Source organism: Gracilinanus agilis, chromosome 3, assembly GCF_016433145.1.
Source record: "Gracilinanus agilis isolate LMUSP501 chromosome 3, AgileGrace, whole genome shotgun sequence".
NCBI classification, from domain to species: Eukaryota; Metazoa; Chordata; class Mammalia; order Didelphimorphia; family Didelphidae; genus Gracilinanus; species Gracilinanus agilis.
In genome coordinates this window covers 154,861,617-154,880,245 of record NC_058132.1, presented here as the reverse complement: position 1 = coordinate 154,880,245, position 18,629 = coordinate 154,861,617, and the positions used below count along the sequence as shown (strand labels likewise).

Sequence of the window (18,629 nt, the reverse complement as noted above, 5' to 3'; positions counted from 1 at the left end):
GTGGAACCTAGGATTGCCTGTGTCTAGACCTGGCTATGGTGATTCATTTCTACATAGATGGGGTGTTAATGTATTTTCTTAGAACCTACCCTGTACAAAATCTAGATTATGTTAAGAAATATATTCTGCCATTCTGTTTAAATGAGAATGTCATTACAAAATTCAGTCAGTTCAATTAAAAAAACAAACATGTAATTCACTGCAAAAAAAATACTAAAGGAGAGATGCTTTTCATTGTTCTAAGAATAAGACAATCTATCTTTATTTTTGTTGTTGTTGAGTCATTTCAGACGTCTCTGACTTTGTGATCTTATTTCTTGATAAAGATAATGGACTGGTTTGTAATTTCTTTCTTTAGATCATTTTATAGATGAGGAAAAGGAGGCAAAGTTAAGTGACTTGCCCAGTGTCACACAACTAGTAAGTGTCTGAGACTGCATTTGAACTCATAGGAGATGTCTTTCTGACTTCAGACTCTATTCTATCCAGCGTGCCACCTAGCTGCCCATATTTTAGACCATTTCTAAAATAAGCTATAATTTCTCTCATTCAGTGTTTAATATCCTTGATAGTCAGTAGGCCCTACTTTTAATCTAACCAAAATTCTTCATGCTATAGTTTATTCCTATTTACATCTATACAGTTTTCATTTTATATGGCTTATTTACTCCGGTACTAGTGAGCAGCCATGTGCTATCAGTCCTACTAAATAGCTGCTAGCTCTCCAGTTCAAGGAGAGGGTTCTTGAAGTTCTGTTGGATTAAATACAAGGAAGTAACCCAAGTCATCCCCACTTCAGGAAGCTAGCAATGGTGGCTGCCCATTTTTGGGCAGAAGCAGCAAAACCTATCCAGTCCTCTAAATCCAGACTGTCAAGAGTTTAGCCTTAAACTCAGAGCCCTGTAACAGACAATACCCTTATTCTTCTGACAGGGATTCAGGGTGAGGCTGGTGATGTCTCACTCTAGGCTGTTAGCAGCAGGAGTGCTAACGTCACTTAGTCAAGTGGGTCAACAATTCAGTTTTCAGACAGGATGGTGGTTGTTTTTTTTGGTTTTTTTTTCCCTCCACTCCAGCTCCCTGCTGTTATTTCCCCAGGAACAGTCATAACAACTTCTCTCTTCTTCTTGGGGGGTATTTTTTGTGTCATCTGGCACTAGTAGGTTGATATGAATTCTTCAGTTTAATGAAAGGATATGACAGAGAAGGAGAGTGAATGACAGGGGAGTAATGTGCTTGTGTCCTCTGATGGAGTGGACCAAGCCAATGTTATAATATCATAGATTTTGAACTAGAAAACATCTTTGAGACCATTTAGGATCATAGATTTATTGTTAAATTGGGGGCAGATAGGTAGTTCAACAGATAGATAGAAAGCCAAGCCTAAAAACAGGATGTCCCACATTCGAATTTGGTCTCAGAAATTTCCTAAATGTGTGATGCTGGGCAAGCCATTTAACTCCCATTGCCTAGCCCTTACACATTCTTCTGCCTTGGAACCAGTCTTAGTATTGATTCCAAGACAGAATGTAAGGGATTTTTGTTTGTTTGTTTGTTTTTAAGACATTGGAGGTCATAGAGTCCAACTCCCTCATTTTACAGATGAGAAGTTAAGTAACTTTCATATACTCACACAAGGAGTAAGTGGCAGAGACAGAATTTGAATTCAGGGCATCCTGACCCCTAGTTTTCAAAGCACTATGGAGCCTTAGCTGTGGGTCTTAATTTGAGGTTTCAGACTTTTCATGTGTGCAAATATACATGTATTCTTATGCATTTTACGATGAAATGATTTAATAATTATAATGATTTCTACATTGCTCAAATATAAGTACTTGGAAATGCTAAACCTTCTAAAGTCGTCATCTCAAAAAGTGAATGAAGAAAGAAGGGATGAGTAACACTGACTTAGAATCCCAAATGTTACTCCTTCTAGATGTAGAGTACCCAGTCATGAAAGCTATCTACATCTTGCCCTAGTGACTTGTGTCATTGCTGTATGAAAATAGAGGAAGCTAATAGATATTCTCCCGCTAGAGGTGGTGATAGTTTTCAAACCTTCTTTCAAAAACTGTTCATATTTTTTGACCACTTACCCTAAAGTATGGTACTTGATTATATCTTTATGTAAATCAATAAACTAATATTAATTAAACAATGACTACATGATAAAATCAAGGTTGAACAAAAATGAAATTGTGCTGTCCTTGATTTCTATCAGAGAATACAACATATACATAAAAATGTATTTAGATTGAAAACAAATACAAGGTAATCTTTTTGGGAGGAGGGGAGATGAAAGAGAACTAGCAGCTTAAATATCATATCCTTAACATAGAGATTTGATACAGATATTTTTTTTTTTATCCTGTGAACCAGAGGTGTCAAATTTGTAGTCAGATCCTCTGGCACAGATAAAATATGGGAAATCAGCCCACCAAATTAAAATGTATTTGGGAAATGCATAACAAAATATATAAAAATACAATGCAAGGGGGACAGCTGGGTAGTTTAGTAGATTGAGAACCAGGCCTAGAAATGGGAAATCCTAAGTTCAAACCTGACTTCCTGGCTGTGTGAGCCTGGGCTAGTCACTTAAACCCTATTGCCTAGCCCTTACCGTTCTTCTGCCTTAGAACAAATACACTGCATTGACACTAAGACTGACCGTAAGGGTTTTTAAAAAAATGCAATACAATGTAGGTAATGTTAGGTTGTGGTTTTCTAAGTCAACATGCTGCCAGTAGGAATCTGTTCCTATTTGAGTTCATGGGCAGCTTCTCACTTCTCACCACTCCATACTTGTTGCATTGATTTTGCTTGTGGGTAAGCTGAAAAATCTAAATTTTAAAAATAGCATCTAATAGATTCTTGATTTACCTTTGTCTCTTACAATATAGTAGAAGCAAAAAGGAGATCTGTTTTTTGTTGTGGCTATTCACACACACAAAAACTAAAAAAAAAATCAATATCCATGAATCCCTGGAGATTCACTAACTGTATGAAACCGGACATGGGCATAGAAAATAACATGTGTCAGATAACCGTGAAAGCCAACGTTGGCCTATATGATCAGGGCTTGACATTAATCAAGGCTATGCGAACAAAAATTAGGCAGCAGGTCTCCTGAGAAATTAGACAACTGGTAAAGAAGGCTGTCTGAGCTGTAGGCTATCATCTACTTAGATCCTTGCCTCCCAAATTGGGTTCCAATTTAATTTGAGCAATAACCCAATTGCCATCAGGCCCCTAATTCTTATCCTCAAATTGCAAACCAGGAGCAAGAGTGGCTTTCTCCACTTCGGAACAGAAGATAAAAGTTGCTCTTTCTCTGGATTTCCAGATGCATTTTTCATCATTAAAAGGAAAATGTCATTTTGGTGGCAGATATTAGTATGATTGGTGTCAGGAATGAATCTTCCTTTCTCTGTCAGACTTGCCTCAAACAATCCTAAGACAATGTTCTGTTAAAAGGCCACTTCCTTTCCACATTCAAGCAAGTGGGAGAAGGGCAGGCTTCAGTTACTGACAGATGGGCTCAGCTGAGTCTGGAGATATGCCAGAGAGCTCAGCTGCTGGTCTGCTCCCTCCACCATGATGAAGAGCTGAGGATGCTTCCAGGAAGCTTATTTCATGATCCAGCTAGAATCTCTTGGGGATTTTAGTTTAAAATGAGGGTTATTGTAGCTCTGGTTGGGGATGTGAGTTTTTAAGGAAAAAGAGATACCATAACCAATGGCAGGTGGAGTCACAGATCTCTAAACCTCCACATTTGTAGGTATGGAGACTGAATTCTTTCTCCCAGTGAAGAACTAGCACTCTTTCTTTATACTAACACTAGAATAAGGAACTAAGGCCTAGCCTAGCTTGATCCTAACAGTAATAGTTCATTTTTCTCTCCTATTAAATCATGTCTTATCCTGAAATCTAAATAAGAATACTTTTCAGGCATCATTTAGAGCTCAATTTCCTCAACTGTAAAATGAAGGTATCTATTTTACCACAAACAATTTCTTGTGAGGATCAGATGAAATAACAGATACAAAATTACTTTGTGAAGTTAAAAAGGATTACTTACATTTAAGGAAGCATCATTATTGTTGAGTTGGTGTTTACTGACTTTGTCATTCCATCAATTTAGGTTGCTCCTAGTATTCTTACAATTATTGCTCCTATAAAAGGATAGATGGATGCTAATTATCATCTCACATTTTATAGACAGTATATTGGAAGGCCAAAAGTTTCAATGCCTTTTCTTAAGTCACTCACTTCAGGTCAGGGTATGATCTTTTACTTAGAAAAATCATTGGAAAAATGACTTAAGAAACAACCGCAATGTAAATAAATCTGGTAAACAACCAACCTTTTAGTCTTACTTTCAATTTCCCATTATTTACCAAATATCTGGAATGAACTAGGATTCCAGACAGAACCTAAATTCTCAGTCTCCATTCACATTCTTATTTGCTTTCGCCACTAAATATTCATCAGTAACATTTAAGACAAAAGAAAGAGATAATTACAAGGGGAGAGTTTTTTCAAAATATTAAAGGTTAACAGAATTCTTGGCATTTGTGCCTTGTCAATTTCCATGTAATTATGCTCAATTCCCAGAATTCAGAGTCCGTTCTGCCTGTTAACGCTTAAAGATGGTATCCCTGGAATGTAATTTATGAGACCATTTCTCAAAATTTTCAGGTGCAAACCAAGCACCTTGTTTAATAGTATGATTATTATTAATGTTATTCTTGGACAGATAGTGCTGGGAGGTCACAAGTTGGGTGATGGTACTAAAGTAGATTCATTATGGTAGTGCTGTTAGTCGATTTCTCCAACAGCTGAATGAGTACTCTGGGAAATATTTATATTAACTGATGGGCAAATCACAATTATGTTGGCTCTTTCCACTGAATTCCAGAACCTTAAATGCAATAGGTTTCAACAAGCAAAACTTTATTCAGTACCTACTATATACTAGACTCTATTGTAGGCACTGGGAATACATAAGCAAAAATAAAATTACTCCCTGTCTGCAAGAAATTTATATTCTACTGGGAGTGGACAACATATATTCAGAGAAATAAATATAATATATATATGTATAGACACACACACATACATACAAAGCCAAAACACAAAAGAAAATAACCTCGTGTATTAAATAAGGACAGTATTCCCTACCTTGAAAGGCTTATTGTGAGGATCAGATTAGTAAATATATATTAAAATGACCCCCCAAACCCCATGGACATTTCATATATATACATATATATATTACATATATATATATACACACATACATATATATGTGTGTGTCTATGTGTGTGTTAATATATATATACATATATATGTGTGTGTATATATACACACACAATATTCTGACCATGGATATATCCATGGTCAGAATATTCCCAGATAACCCTGTAACCCTGTGTACATTCATTGTGTGGTCTATAAAGAAGACTATAATATGGGGTATGCTGACCTCCAAGGCATAAATAGTCCTATTGTCCTGTTTCTCTTTCGTTTCGTTATTCATTAATTTCTCTGGCAGTCCTTAACCTCTTCTGAGTAATGGACCCCTTTGACTGTCTAGTAAAGCCTTTTGACCCCTTCTCAGAATCATGTTTTCAAATGCATAAAATATATAGCATTATAAAGGAAACCAAATATACTAAAATTAAAGATAAATTTTCTCCATCCAAGTTCACATGCTCTTTAAAATCTATCTATAAACCCCTGGGAATTGGAGAAAAGGGAAGGAGAAATCATAGACTCTAGGATAATAATCCTTGCTCTAAAATCTTTTAAAAATATTATCATCCTTTATAAATCATGTGTCAGAAATTTACTCTGTATAGATATACTTCTTTAAAAAAAACTAAACTAAAAATACATTCCAAAAAGCAATAGGGGATATTTCCTTAGTCTTTGTATTCTTGAGTTTTGAAGAATAAAAAATCAGCATGGTATTATAGTATATTTGAATGCTTGATCTTGACTCAGGAAGGCCTGGGTTAAAATTCTTTCTCTGACACTTATTAACTCTATGAACACGAATAATAAAATTGCAGCTAGGTTTAGCAGTAGGAAAGAGCCCCTAGAGTCATGAAACCTTAAGTTTAAATGAGGATCGAAATATTAGAGAGAGTAGCTCTGGACAAGTCACTTAACTTTTGCTTGCCTCAGTATCCTCAATCTGTAAAATGGAGGAAAATAACACCTCCCTCCCAGGGTTGTTTGTCAGGATTAAATGAGATAATAATTGTAAAGAACTTAGCATGGTACCTGGGCTCACAATAGTTACTATATGAATATTAGCAATTATTACAATAATGATAATAACAGTTATAATTAAAATCAGCTAGGTGGCATGATGAACAAGAGAATTGGATTAGGAATCAGTGTGACATGAGTTTGAATCCTGCCTCAGTAGTTGGGTTGTCCTGGTCAAGTTATTTCACATGTCTACCTCAGTTAAGGATCAAAGGATATTAATGTATATACGAAATTTTGCAAACCTTAAAGTATTGTACAAATGCCAACTAGCATCATCATCATTGTTGCTGATATTTAACTTTATGAACTAATTTAACTCATTTTATTCTCACAATAACTAAGGAAGTTAGGTGTCATTACTATCCACAATTTATGAATCTAGAGCATTCAGACTAAATAATTTGCCCAGGGTCACTTCATGTCAGAGGTCAGATTTAAACTCATGTTTTGGGGACAGTTGGGGGGATTCAGGGGACTGAGGTCCTAGGTTCAAATCTGGCCTCAGACACTTCCTAGCTGTGTGTCCCTGGGCAAGTCACTTAACCCCATTGCCTAGCCCTCACCACTCTTCTGCCTTAGAACCAGTAGACAGTATTGATTCTAAAACAGAAGGTAAGGGTTTAATAAAAAATTAAAAAATAAACTCATGTTTTCCCCACTCCAAGTCCAGTACCCATCTATCCATTATGCCATGTCCCAAATTCTTGTTCAGGTTCATCATATAAAATGGGGATAAATGTTACTGGAAGCATCTACCTTATGGACTATTGGGAGGCTTAAATGAGATAAAATATATGAAGTTCAATGATCACTCTTTACCCTACTTTCAACTTTCATACCCTACATTCAGTCCTTCATAACTTTGTAGACTTGGTTAATTCAGGTTTTTGACCAATATCTTTCTATTCTAGATGGCCCTAATCATTTATGCAAAGCAAGTCAGTCTTCTTGTTTCCAGGTCCTACATCTTCAGGAGCATTCAGGTTGCAGTGCTCCCTTCTTCCTTTGGTATGCTCGGTGACTATTGGCCTTGCCTAATCTTCAACAGGAGGCATGAGTCAGAGAAGCATTTATTACTTCTCTCTATGGAGGGCACATTCATTATAAAGGCTGCTTCAGTCCTGATGGTGATAAATAAAGACAAGCAGATAAGTAAGCAGACAGATTGACATACAGGCAGACGGAGATATGTTTAATTATTTCTTGGATCTCTCAGAGTCAATAATATGAAAAAGAAGAGGCACTTTGACTAGCAAGACATTGTATCCCAAGACACATTGAGTACAGAACTCTACTGTATCTCTTGGCTCTATCTTTATAATGCTTGAAGCAAAAGGAGGAGGAAACAGAAAAGTAGAATGATTTATATAATAACGTGACATTGGGGTAGGGAGAGAAAGTGGAATAGTTTGTTCGTAAGTACAAACTTAAGCAGGAAGCAGTGCAGTACGTTAGAGAGAATACTGACCCTGATACCTCTGAGGTGATGGATTGATGATTTCAGGGAAAGCAAAGATTGGTTCTGCCCAATTACATTGTCACTGCCCCTTCCAGAGTGAGGAATCAGTTTCTTTTATATTTCTTGAACCTCTATATGTGACACCTACAATAAAAATAACCCATAAAACCTGCTGTGCCATTCAAACTGGCTGCCCTTAGTCTTTGTTAGAAAAGGGTTAATCGTCATTTCAAAAACTTAGTAACTAGGGATAAGGAGGGGAGAGAGAAAGACAGACAGAAGAGACAGAGACAGAGAATGGAAATATACAAGCGAATAAGATAGATAAAGAAACAAAGAGATTAACCCTCTAGAAGAAAAAAGGAAGGTGAGAAAGAGTGAAAGAGATGGAGAAATTGTGGAGAATATAAGTTATAATAAAATTAGAAGAGATGAAGACAAGAAAAGGGGACTGAAGGGGGAGGAAAAGAGGCAGAGGTAGTGAGAACATAGAAAGAAGACAGAAAGAGGTACTAAAATAAAAGCAAAGTTAAAAAAAAGACAGAAATGTTGAATGAAAAAGACAGGTCTCTAGACAGTCGAATAAAGCAGAGTACAAAATGAAATCCAAATCAACTTGTCTTTAAAGAGTGGGTTAAAAATTCTCTTTATGGCTGGGTTCTTGGTGTAGTGTATAATCGAGGGAGGGATCCAGACAGCCAGATCCCAGCTAGGCTTTAGGGGAAGGTTCCCAAATGTGCAATTAATTTAGATTTAATGGGATAGTTACTGTAAGTTTAAATAAATGCCAATTAAATATTAATGGCATATTTATTGAAGATTAGCAGAGCTTCTTAATATTTTTCTTAAGAAAATCCTTCATCAATTTTTTTTTAGTAATCTTGGGCTCTATCTTGGTGAACCTATGATCTCACAAAAAACAGTTAAATACTTTAGGCCTCAGTTCCTTTGTTCCTAAAATGGGCACATTAATTACTGGGAAGGATTAAAAGAGAATTTTTATGGAAACATGGGGTGGTTTCCCTTTAGGAGAATCTGCATCTAAAATTATATATGTTTTTAAAAGGGCAGAGGGGGTAGGGTGGAAGTATCACACACACACACACACACACACACACACACACACACACACACACACTCCCCCTTTACATGGCTTTGCTTTGATTATTATTTGGGAAACCTGAGAACACAGCAAAATAAAGTTTCTCATGCCTACAGGGGAGAGGAAAGCAGTATCCTTTAACCCAGACATCAAATGTTCTCATATTCAGCCTGCAAGCTGGGCCCATACTCTCTACTCTTTGGGAGAATAAAAATGCCAGAACATTAGTTAAGAATAGAGATGGGAGATAGCAGGTCATCATTCTTTTAGACTCCTCAGGTCACAACCCAGGCTTTACAAATAAACTCAGACTTGGTGATATTCAGGTTTCCTGACTTTGGGCAAAATGCTTCTTCCTTTTGGTAACCACAACTCAGCATGGAGTTTCCTGAGGATCAAACCACTCCTCCAGGGGGAAAAACAAAAAACATCTGAGCTCAGTATGAATGGAGCTGAGAATACTGATTACACACACAGTGTCTCTAAATGAGAGAGGAAAACACATGTTTTGGCATGCTGGTAGTTCTGGAACCTAGAGCATTTTGAAATGATCTAGAGGTTTGTAACCAGACACAAAGCACTTCCGGGCCTGCTCCTCCTCAGTAGATAGGGACACACAATTTGTTGAATACAGAATCTGTCCATCAGGGTATTAGAACAACTGATGGGAATTTTTGCAAATAAAGCGATGGACTGATTTCATCACAGTACTATGGGCAATGAACATCTGCTGGAGGCTACACTGGGCAATGCTGCCATCCACTGCTCAGTAGTTTCCTACATTTCCATAGACATAGTAGCAAAGAAGGACATTTTATTCTTAGATTCTGAAATAGCCTGGATCTCGACATGTCCCCTTCTTACTGACAGCCTAAAGAAAACTTCATCCCCAAACTGAAAGCTAGGAGGGAGAATTAGTAAAAACATGATCATGGAAATTTATAATTTTAGATTTTGGCAGAATATAAGACCTTGAATTCAAATCTGAACTCAGACAATTACTATGTGACTCTGGGCAAGTCCCTTAACCTTGCTTGCCTCAGTTTTCTCATCTATAAAGTGAGCTAGGACCACTCTAGTATTTTTGCCAAGAAAACCCAAATGGAATGTCAGATACAACTGAAAAATAACTGAAAAACAAAACATCTTTGAGGGCAAGAAATTTTTTTTTCACTTTTGCCTTTGTATTCACAACTCCAGTAAAGAATATAATACATAGGAAATATCTAGGAAACATTTGCCAGATTAAGATTATTACTGTTTATATATCTGTCCTTTTATTGCAACGTCCCTTTTATTGTTATCGATTTATCTGGATTCACTTGTATTATCTCTTTGGCTGTGGGGAAGCAATAACAGATTTAGAGTCTAAAGACATGAGTTTGAATCCTGACTCTGCATTTACTTGCTTTGTGACCTTAGGCAAGTCCTTTCTCTGAGCCTCAGTTTTTTATCACTTAAAAAATGGGGAAATTGGACTTAATGGACTCTCTAAGGCCACTTCCAGCTCTACAGTGTGAAACAGTAAGCTGGCTATTATTGTTAATATATCTGTCATCTCTCCACCACATCATATATCAGGAAAAGGAAAGTTTTCTTGGTGTCTAAAGTTTGATTTGCTTTTCCAAACCTTTCAAATCCCTGTCCATTATTTATAGTGTGTGTGTGTGTGTGTGTGTGTGTGTGTGTGTGTGTGTGCATCCTGTTACCTTCTATCTTAGAATCAATGTTTAGTGTTGGCTCCAAAGCAGGAGTGATAAGGGCTAGGCAATTTGGGTTAAGTGACTTGCCCAGAGTTACATAGCTTAGAAATATTTGACATCAGATTTGAACCAAGGATCTCCTTTCTCCAGACCTGCCTCTCTATCCCCTGATCCCCCTAGTTGGCCAATATCCATTCTTTCCCCCCATTTCATTTCTGTTCCTTAAGAGCCTTCCTTCGAGTCGTTTGCTTCCCCCCTCCCCCAGCCCACTCTGGAGTCCCTTTATATTTGGGGTTCATTCCTTCCTCAATGACTCTTGACCCGGCCCTTGAGAATTAGCACTAACTTTACTCTTAAGGCCCTGGCTGAGTCCACCCTCCTCCAATCAGGGTCCAAGCTTCAGTACTTTGGTATTTCATTTCAGATTTCCCATCAGGTCTTCCAGCACTAACCTGGGCATCATCTCATTCTTTAACTGCCGTGCCCAATGAATCTCCTCTTTCTTCCTTCTGTCTGTGCTTGAAATCTCTACCAGGAGAGGGGGGCCTTTAGCCTTGCAAAGGAGAAGGACTGGGATTTCTTAAGATAGTATTTTTCCTTCTGAATCTTGCCTGCACAGAATAAGCCCATCTGTCCTCTCGCCCCTATTCGCTGAGGCTGAGAAGTTAAGAGAAAAAAAGAACAGCTAACTTGCCTGTCACTTGAAATTTGCCCCCGCAACAAGCCCGGCTTTGTCTTCTGAGTGTTGGAGCCTCCAGAAGCCTCACTCAGCTCCCGTTTCCTTACCTGACTGCTGTCACATTTCAGTGTCTTTATGGAGAGCTCCATGCTGGATTCCCCCCGATCCTCCCTCTGCAGTCACAGAATTATTAAAGGGAATATTATTGTTTTCTTTTGCTCTGTGTGTGCAAGTGTATGCGTGTGTCTGTGTGCCTGAGAGGTATTGTCCTATAGATATTTTTATAACCCGAAGCAATTACAGCTGTCAGCCAGGAGACGAGCTGTGACAAGTTGATTTATGTGTACAGTATATATGTATGCAAGAGGGAAGGGAGGAGAGAGGGGAAGTGAGATGGGGGAAAGCGAGAGGGTGTAGGTAGGAGGTGGTTAGGTATCTGCTTTCCAGGAGGCACAAAGGAAATTGTTTCTTAGACGAATACAAATAATGAAATTGCTTTTACTGATCAGTCCCTTTTCATTAACTCAGATAGGCTGGGGAAATGACACCAAACTAGTGGTGTTAGGAATAGGTGCTCAAGTAGGTGCTTGAAGAACCGGGAAGATAGATTAGATAGTTTAGATAGAATTAATTTGGGGCATCTATTTGACCCTCTAAATGATTTGAGCATTTATGACTCCTCCAATGCCTTCGTTACAGTTTACTTTCTGTAAAAAGTAAATGTAATTATAATGCACTTGTAAAAGTAAAATTTGGTAAAGGATGGATGCCTGGGCCTGACAAAAGGCGGTCTGGAATAGCAAGAGGCTATTTCCCCTTCTGAGTCACCTTTATACTGCTGTTCTTCTGTAGGCAGCAGCTCCTGGGATGCCTCCCTTCACTGCCAGAGATAAAGAAGGTTTTACTATCTTTGGATCAACAGCAGGCAGCCCGGGAGAGTCTGAGTGCCTTAAAGAGGCCTAAAAGGAGAATCACTTTTCCATGAACAAGTAATAATGTGGCAATAACAGTCAAACTTTATTAATATAGCACCTTCTACCTTAAATGGATCTCTAAGTACTTTGCTAGGGAGTTAATCATAGAGTTCAGCCACAAAGGGAAGCTGGTTGCCCTCATTATTCCCATTTCTAGATGCAGAAACAGATGTTCAGAGGTACCTACCTGGGAAAGGGAGCAAAGGCCAAGATGAGAACTTGTCATTGGAGAATTCACACAGGGCCCCTCTCTGGAGTATAGCAAAACTATTCCAGACACTTTGAATGGATTCCTTTCCTTAATGTTAGCCTTTGGCTCAACATGACTAGGAGGATGGGTAAGGTATAGAAAGTGGAATGGGGAGCAAGTAGGTGGTACAGTGGATAGAGCACCAGTCCTGGTATGGAGAGGATATGGGTTCAAATCTGATCTCAGATACTTCCTAGCTGTGTGACCCTAGACAAGTACCTTAATCTCTTGAACCTAGCCCTTGCCCTTCTGTTTTAGAGGTGTTACCAAGACAGAAAGTAAAGGTTTAAAAAAATGGAATAGGAGATGGATTTTTACTGTTTGTAAAGGTTACTCCTTGTCATTTAGAATAGAGGCAGTATGCATAGTGGGTAGAAGACAGGAAGTCAGGTAACCTGAGCTCAAGGCTCAGTTGATCATACCAAATGATTTCTCTTTGTTAAACCATTTTATTTCCTGCAGACTTAATACTCCTTGTCAATAAAATGGAGATCATAGCATATCATAACTAGAAGGGTCCCCAGGATCACCCATTTCAACCACTTCATGGACAAGTAGCCCTTTTGCTTGAAAGTCTCAAGTGATTATGATGAGCAGGTTAATTTTGGGAAAAAAAAAACATAGAAAGACCTACATGAAATTATAAAGAGCGAAATGAGCAGGACCAAGAGAACATTGTATACAGCAACAGAAATATTATTTGAAGAATGGCTTGTGTATGTCCACCTCCAGAGAAAGAACTGATAGATAGAAATAAAAAACCCATAATTTTAAATATATACTTTTTTTTTGTCAATGATGCCTTCTTTAATGGGGGAGGAGAGGGAAGGAGGGAGTTAAATGGGTATTTTATTGTAACAAGCAAATGAATAAATAAATAAATTTAAATTAAAAAAAGAAAGCCTCCAAAGAAGGAGAATTTGCTGAGGTGGCAGATTCCATAACTAGGACATATTAATTGTTGGGCCGTTTTTTTTTTTTTTTTTTGCAGCAAAGCTAAATCAGCCCCCATCTACTTCCACCCATTACTTTGAGTTCTGTCCTCTAGGTCAAACGAAACAAGTTAAATTTATCAATGAACATGTACTTATTAAGCACTTATTACAAAATAATAACAGTTAATACTAATATAGTCTTTGTAAAGTTTACAAAGAACTTCATAAATATTTACTAATTTTATCTTCACAATAACCCTAGGAGATAGGTACTATTACTATCCCCATTTTACAGAAGAGGAAACTGAGGAAGATACAAGTTAAGTGATTTATTCAGGTTTATATTCTTGTAACTGAGGTCAGACTTGAAGCCAGGTCCAGTTTTCTTTTCTTTTCTTTTTAATCAATGGTTTTATTTCTTTCTTATTTCATTTTTTCTCAGTTGAGAAAGAAAAAAATGAGCATTAATTTTTAAAAAGTTAATTTTCAAATTTTCTTCCCCTCTCCCTTCCTTGAGAAGGGAAGCAATTTAATATTAATTATAAAAAGTGTATTCATGTGAAACATCTCCATATTAACCAATGTTACAAAAAAAACCACAGATACCCACCCCCACCCAAAATAAATTAACAAGAAAAATAAAGAAAGTTTGAAATAATTATGTTTTAATCTGTATTCAGATTCCATTACTTCTTCCTCTAGAGGGGATAGCATTTTCATCATAAGTCCCTCACAATTATGTTAGATCATGCTAGCACTAGAACAGCTAAGTCATTCACTGTTGCACATTATACAATATTACTGTTACTGTGTACAATGTTCTCCTGGTTCTGCTCACTTCACTTTGCATCAGTTCATATATGTCTCTCTATGTTTTTCTAAAAGTATCCCACTTGCCATTTCTTATAGAATAATGGTATTCCATCACAATCGTATACCAAAACTTGTTCAGTCATTCCTCAATTGATGAGCATCCCCTCAATTTAGAATTCTTTGCCACCACAAAAAAAGCTGCCATAAATATTTTTCTTTGCATAGGTCCTTTTCCTTTCTCTCAAAAAAAATCTTCAGGATATAGTTCTAACAGTGGTATTGCTGAGACAAAGATATACATAGTTTTAAGGCCTTTGGGCATAGTTTCAAATTCTTCCACATCTCCAGCACATAGCATTTTCTTTTTCTGTCACATTAGCCAATGTGATAAGTGGGAGGTGGTATCTCAGAACTGATTTAATTTGCATTTCTCTAATCAATAGTGATTTAGAGGAGCAGCTTTATAGTTAAGTGGATAGAGAGGAAGACCTAGAAATGGGAGGTTCTGGGTTCAAATATGACCTCAGACACTTCCTGGCTATGTGACCCTGGGCAAACCACTTAATCCCAATTGTCTAGATCTTATTGCTCATCTGCCTTGGAACCAATACTTAGTACTGATTCTAAAATGGAAGGTAAGGGTTTAAACGAGTGACTGAGCATTTTTATATGATTATAGATAGCTTTGATTTCTTCTTCTGAAAACTGCCTGTTCATATCCTTGAACCGTTTATCAATTGGGGAATGACTCATATTCTTATAAATTTGACACAATTTTCTATACATTTGAGAAATGTGTCCTTTATCAGAGAAATGTTCAATCTTCTAGTCATTGCACTACCAGCTGCTTCTCTATGCCAGGTACTTTGTAAGTCTATTTCCTCCTCTACACGAAAGCCCTTCAAATATCTGAAGAGATCTATCATGCCCCTACTAAGGCTTTTCTTTTCCAGCCTAAACAATGTGAAGTCCTTCAACTTACTCTGACAAGGCATATTTTCCAGTCTTCTCACTATCCCAGTCTTCCTCTCTGTGATGCTCTCCTATTTGACTATATCTTTCCTAAAAAAAAAAGTAGGATACAGAAATAAAAAGAAATGTGGCCTAAAAAGGACAAAATATAGGGTACCCCTCTGCTGAGATTCTATTAAAAAAGTAATACTAAAATAAATCTCCTTTCCCTTCCCTTTCTTTCTTTCTATCAAAATAACAATAGCAAATACAAACGAACCTTCCATATCCTCAAGTACCTGCATCATTTCCTCATAACTTTTTATTCTTTCAGGCTTCAAAATGATGATTTACCTGCTGCTGTGTGGCTAATAGTCTTCTAGTTATCTAAAATAATGATAGTAAGATCACATTAATATAGTCCCACAACAACTCTGTAAGGTAGATAGTATTATTAGCCTCATTTTGCTGATCAGGAAACAGATTTAGAGATTAAAATATTTCGCAAAGGACATACAGGTTGTTGGTGGCCAAACTAAGATTTGAATACACTTCTGCTGACTTCAAGTCCAAATTGCTTTGCTTCTACCCCAACACCTAGCTTATCATCAGGAAAGCAGAGGGAGGGTTCCAATTATTGTTATATAGGATAACACTTAAACATCACTAAAAATCTCAAATTATTAACTATTTAAAATCTAAAGATTAGATGTTAAGGTGATGAAGGTAGCCTTCATGATCCCTCTTCTCAGCTACCTCACAACTTGGTTTACTGGGGATCCAAGAGCTCTGATGATTCTTCCCCTCCCCCCAACCTCCCTCTACTTATAATACCTTGGCCATCATATCAAGTCTATTTGGTGCTGGAAGATCTCTCAGTAAAATGGATTCTCATAAAACAGCCTTAGATAATTAGCAGCCAGGTTAATAGGTTCAGCAGAAAGTCCAAGTAGACACTACCACAGCTTCTGCAGATCAGGAGGGAGGATTTAGGTCAATGCTGAGAGCTTACATCATGGAGGCCCTCAGTGCTGAGCAGCTTTGCATCACTGATGTGCCAACTGAACTCTGCCTGGGCTGTGCTCCCTAGGTACTGAGGATGTTAGGCCCTGTGATGGGCAATGCAGGTCCTTTCATCAACACTTTAGGGGAAAAAATAATACAAATACAAAGATAAACAGCAACTACAGAAAAGGGGAAATGATAGGTATCAAGGCAAATCCATTTCCCCCCCTGGGCTTTGTGATTTTGAAAGACACAGTGTTTAAGAATGAAGTCAACTGTGAAAAAGTTTGCAACTCTGAAAAACCTGGGAACCCTCAGGACAGATATATCAGGTGTCTAGGTTTTTCCCTAATTTGAGCCCTTTTGCAGAGCTGACATTATTCTAATATGCCAAAGTCTTGTCTAGTGGAAGGTGGCCTGGATTGGCATCAGGAGACCTGGCTTCCTCTAATCTGGGTTCTGACCCTTAATAGCTGTGGCATTGGGAAATTTGATTCATTTCTCTGTATCTTGGTTTCCTTATCCGTAAAAGGAGAGTTGAATTAAATGGTCCTTGGTCTTGAAAATTCTGTAGTCCATGTCAATACTAAGGAAAGCAAGGGCATACTAAGAAATTAGGATTTCCCCCCATTGCTCCCACGGAATAAAAATCAAGAGGACTTTGCCAATTTCTGCTAAGGTTTTATATATATCATACCTAGCACCTATATTTTGAATGCTATCTTTAACTTTGGTTTTTGGAGGCAGGGCCCCTAATGGAGAGGGTTTGTACTGTGGGAGGGTGTGTGTGCCCTATTGATGTAGGGATGTGATGCTATTAATCACCCATCCTGAACCTTTTACCTCCAAAGTGATGGATATAATCAGAACAATTGAAAAACACCATGTGCATGCATCAAAATGTTCTAGTTAAGGAGAACAGATTACTGATTGAGACATTCTCAGGTATCCCCCAAAATATGAAGATATTTCTTAGGGATACTTTGCATTTGCATTGTAACTTTCCTATTTAGGGACTACAGCTCTGCAAGGGTTAACCTCTGCTATAGTCTTAGCCTTTGCTGCTATGCTGGGTGCTGGCACTGCAGGGGTTAAAGTGGGAGCTCTCTGCTGCTCACCGTCCTTCCTGGAGATTAATGTGCTAAGTCTCAGCTGTTCAGTGTGTCTGTATCGGAGGGAAAGTGTTGGTCAGTGATGGAGTTGCTGTCATGACAACCCTGGAAGTCTGTGCGTGTGCAAGTCGGAGATGTTCCTGGGAGGAAGGAGGTGCTGAAACTGGGGGAAGCAGCTGAGTTTGGTGTGGCTCTGGCGAGGCTCTCTGGTCGGCCGGTTTCATCTTCTGCATCTTGCCCTGCCTAAACCCAGGGAGGGAGAGAGAAGGGGCACCGCGGCTTCCTGTGGCCCCCGCGGTCTCCCCTTCTTTCAACCTTCTCTGCTGGAGCCGCGTCTCTCTTGGAGGGTTTGGATATAACGGGGCGACTGGAGTGTGTGCATTTTGGATTCAAGGAAGTTGAACAGAGGGAGCTGCAGCAGGATTCCTGGGGTTTGGACGTGCCGTGCCGAAGCTGCGTGAATGGTGAATCGCCCTCCGTCTCATGCTCCCCCTGCAGTAGCAGCTACGGCTTTTTATACAGATCTCTACTTTGTATCTCTACTATTGTTACAGCTTTCCCCTTCCTCTCCTGGTGGTGACCTTTTCTCCGAAACTTGATAGAAAGTGTCGGGATCGTCCTTTTTGTCCCTATACCATCTGAGGAATTACCGACCTGCTCGTGGGTGTCTGAATGAAATCGTTTCCCCCAACCCCAGTACCAAAGTGCTTAGTTCTTACCAAAGTGCCATGTCTGAACTGTTAATTGGAAGAATCCTCTCCTGAAAACGTGTCCACACCTTTGCACCTGCCTTCCTCCTTTCTTTTTCTGCCGGCTCCTCCCTTGCTGGAGGAACACCAAGGGAGCCCTCTTCAGATGTTGTCGTCCGGGAATTCGGTTCTCTGATGCTGGAAAGCTGAGACTGGATTTGGGGGAGGATTATTAGACTTGCAGGAGCTCCCCTCCCCGCCCCAAACACACAGAGTGCTCCTGGTTCGCTCTGTCCCCTTCCTCTCCCCCCGCCCCGCTTCCTGTGACTGGCTGGGGGGGCGCCTGCGGTGCCGCTGCTCCAGTTCGGGGAAGTTGTGGCTGTCGAGGATGGGGGTCGGTGGGTACTTGCTGCTGCCCTGGAGGTTCCTCGTGGTCCTGTCTCTCAGGCTGCTGTTCCTTCTGCCCACAGGAGTGCCAGTGCGCAGCGGAGATGCCACCTTCCCCAAAGCTATGGACAACGTGACGGTCAGGCAAGGGGAGAGCGCCACTCTCAGGTAGGGAGCAGCTTTTCGCTTCTTTGTGGTGGGGGAAAAGTGGGTCTCCTCAGTTGTGATGGTTTCTGGTGTGTGTGTGTGTGTGTGTGTGTGTGTGTGTGTGTGTGTGTGTGTGTGTGTGTG

At 39.0% G+C, this 18,629-nt stretch overlaps 1 protein-coding gene across 2 annotated transcripts in view; it reads left to right on the top strand.

Moving 5' to 3' along the window:
* LOC123240626 (neurotrimin-like) overlaps positions 1-18,629 on the top strand; it is a 1,333,520-nt gene that overhangs the window by 733,850 nt on the left and 581,041 nt on the right. For both annotated transcript variants that reach the window (XM_044668324.1, XM_044668323.1), the window contains exon 2: positions 18,422-18,506. In XM_044668324.1, coding sequence (XP_044524259.1) covers positions 18,422-18,506 — 85 coding nt within the window. The remainder of the gene's footprint in view (positions 1-18,421; positions 18,507-18,629) is intronic.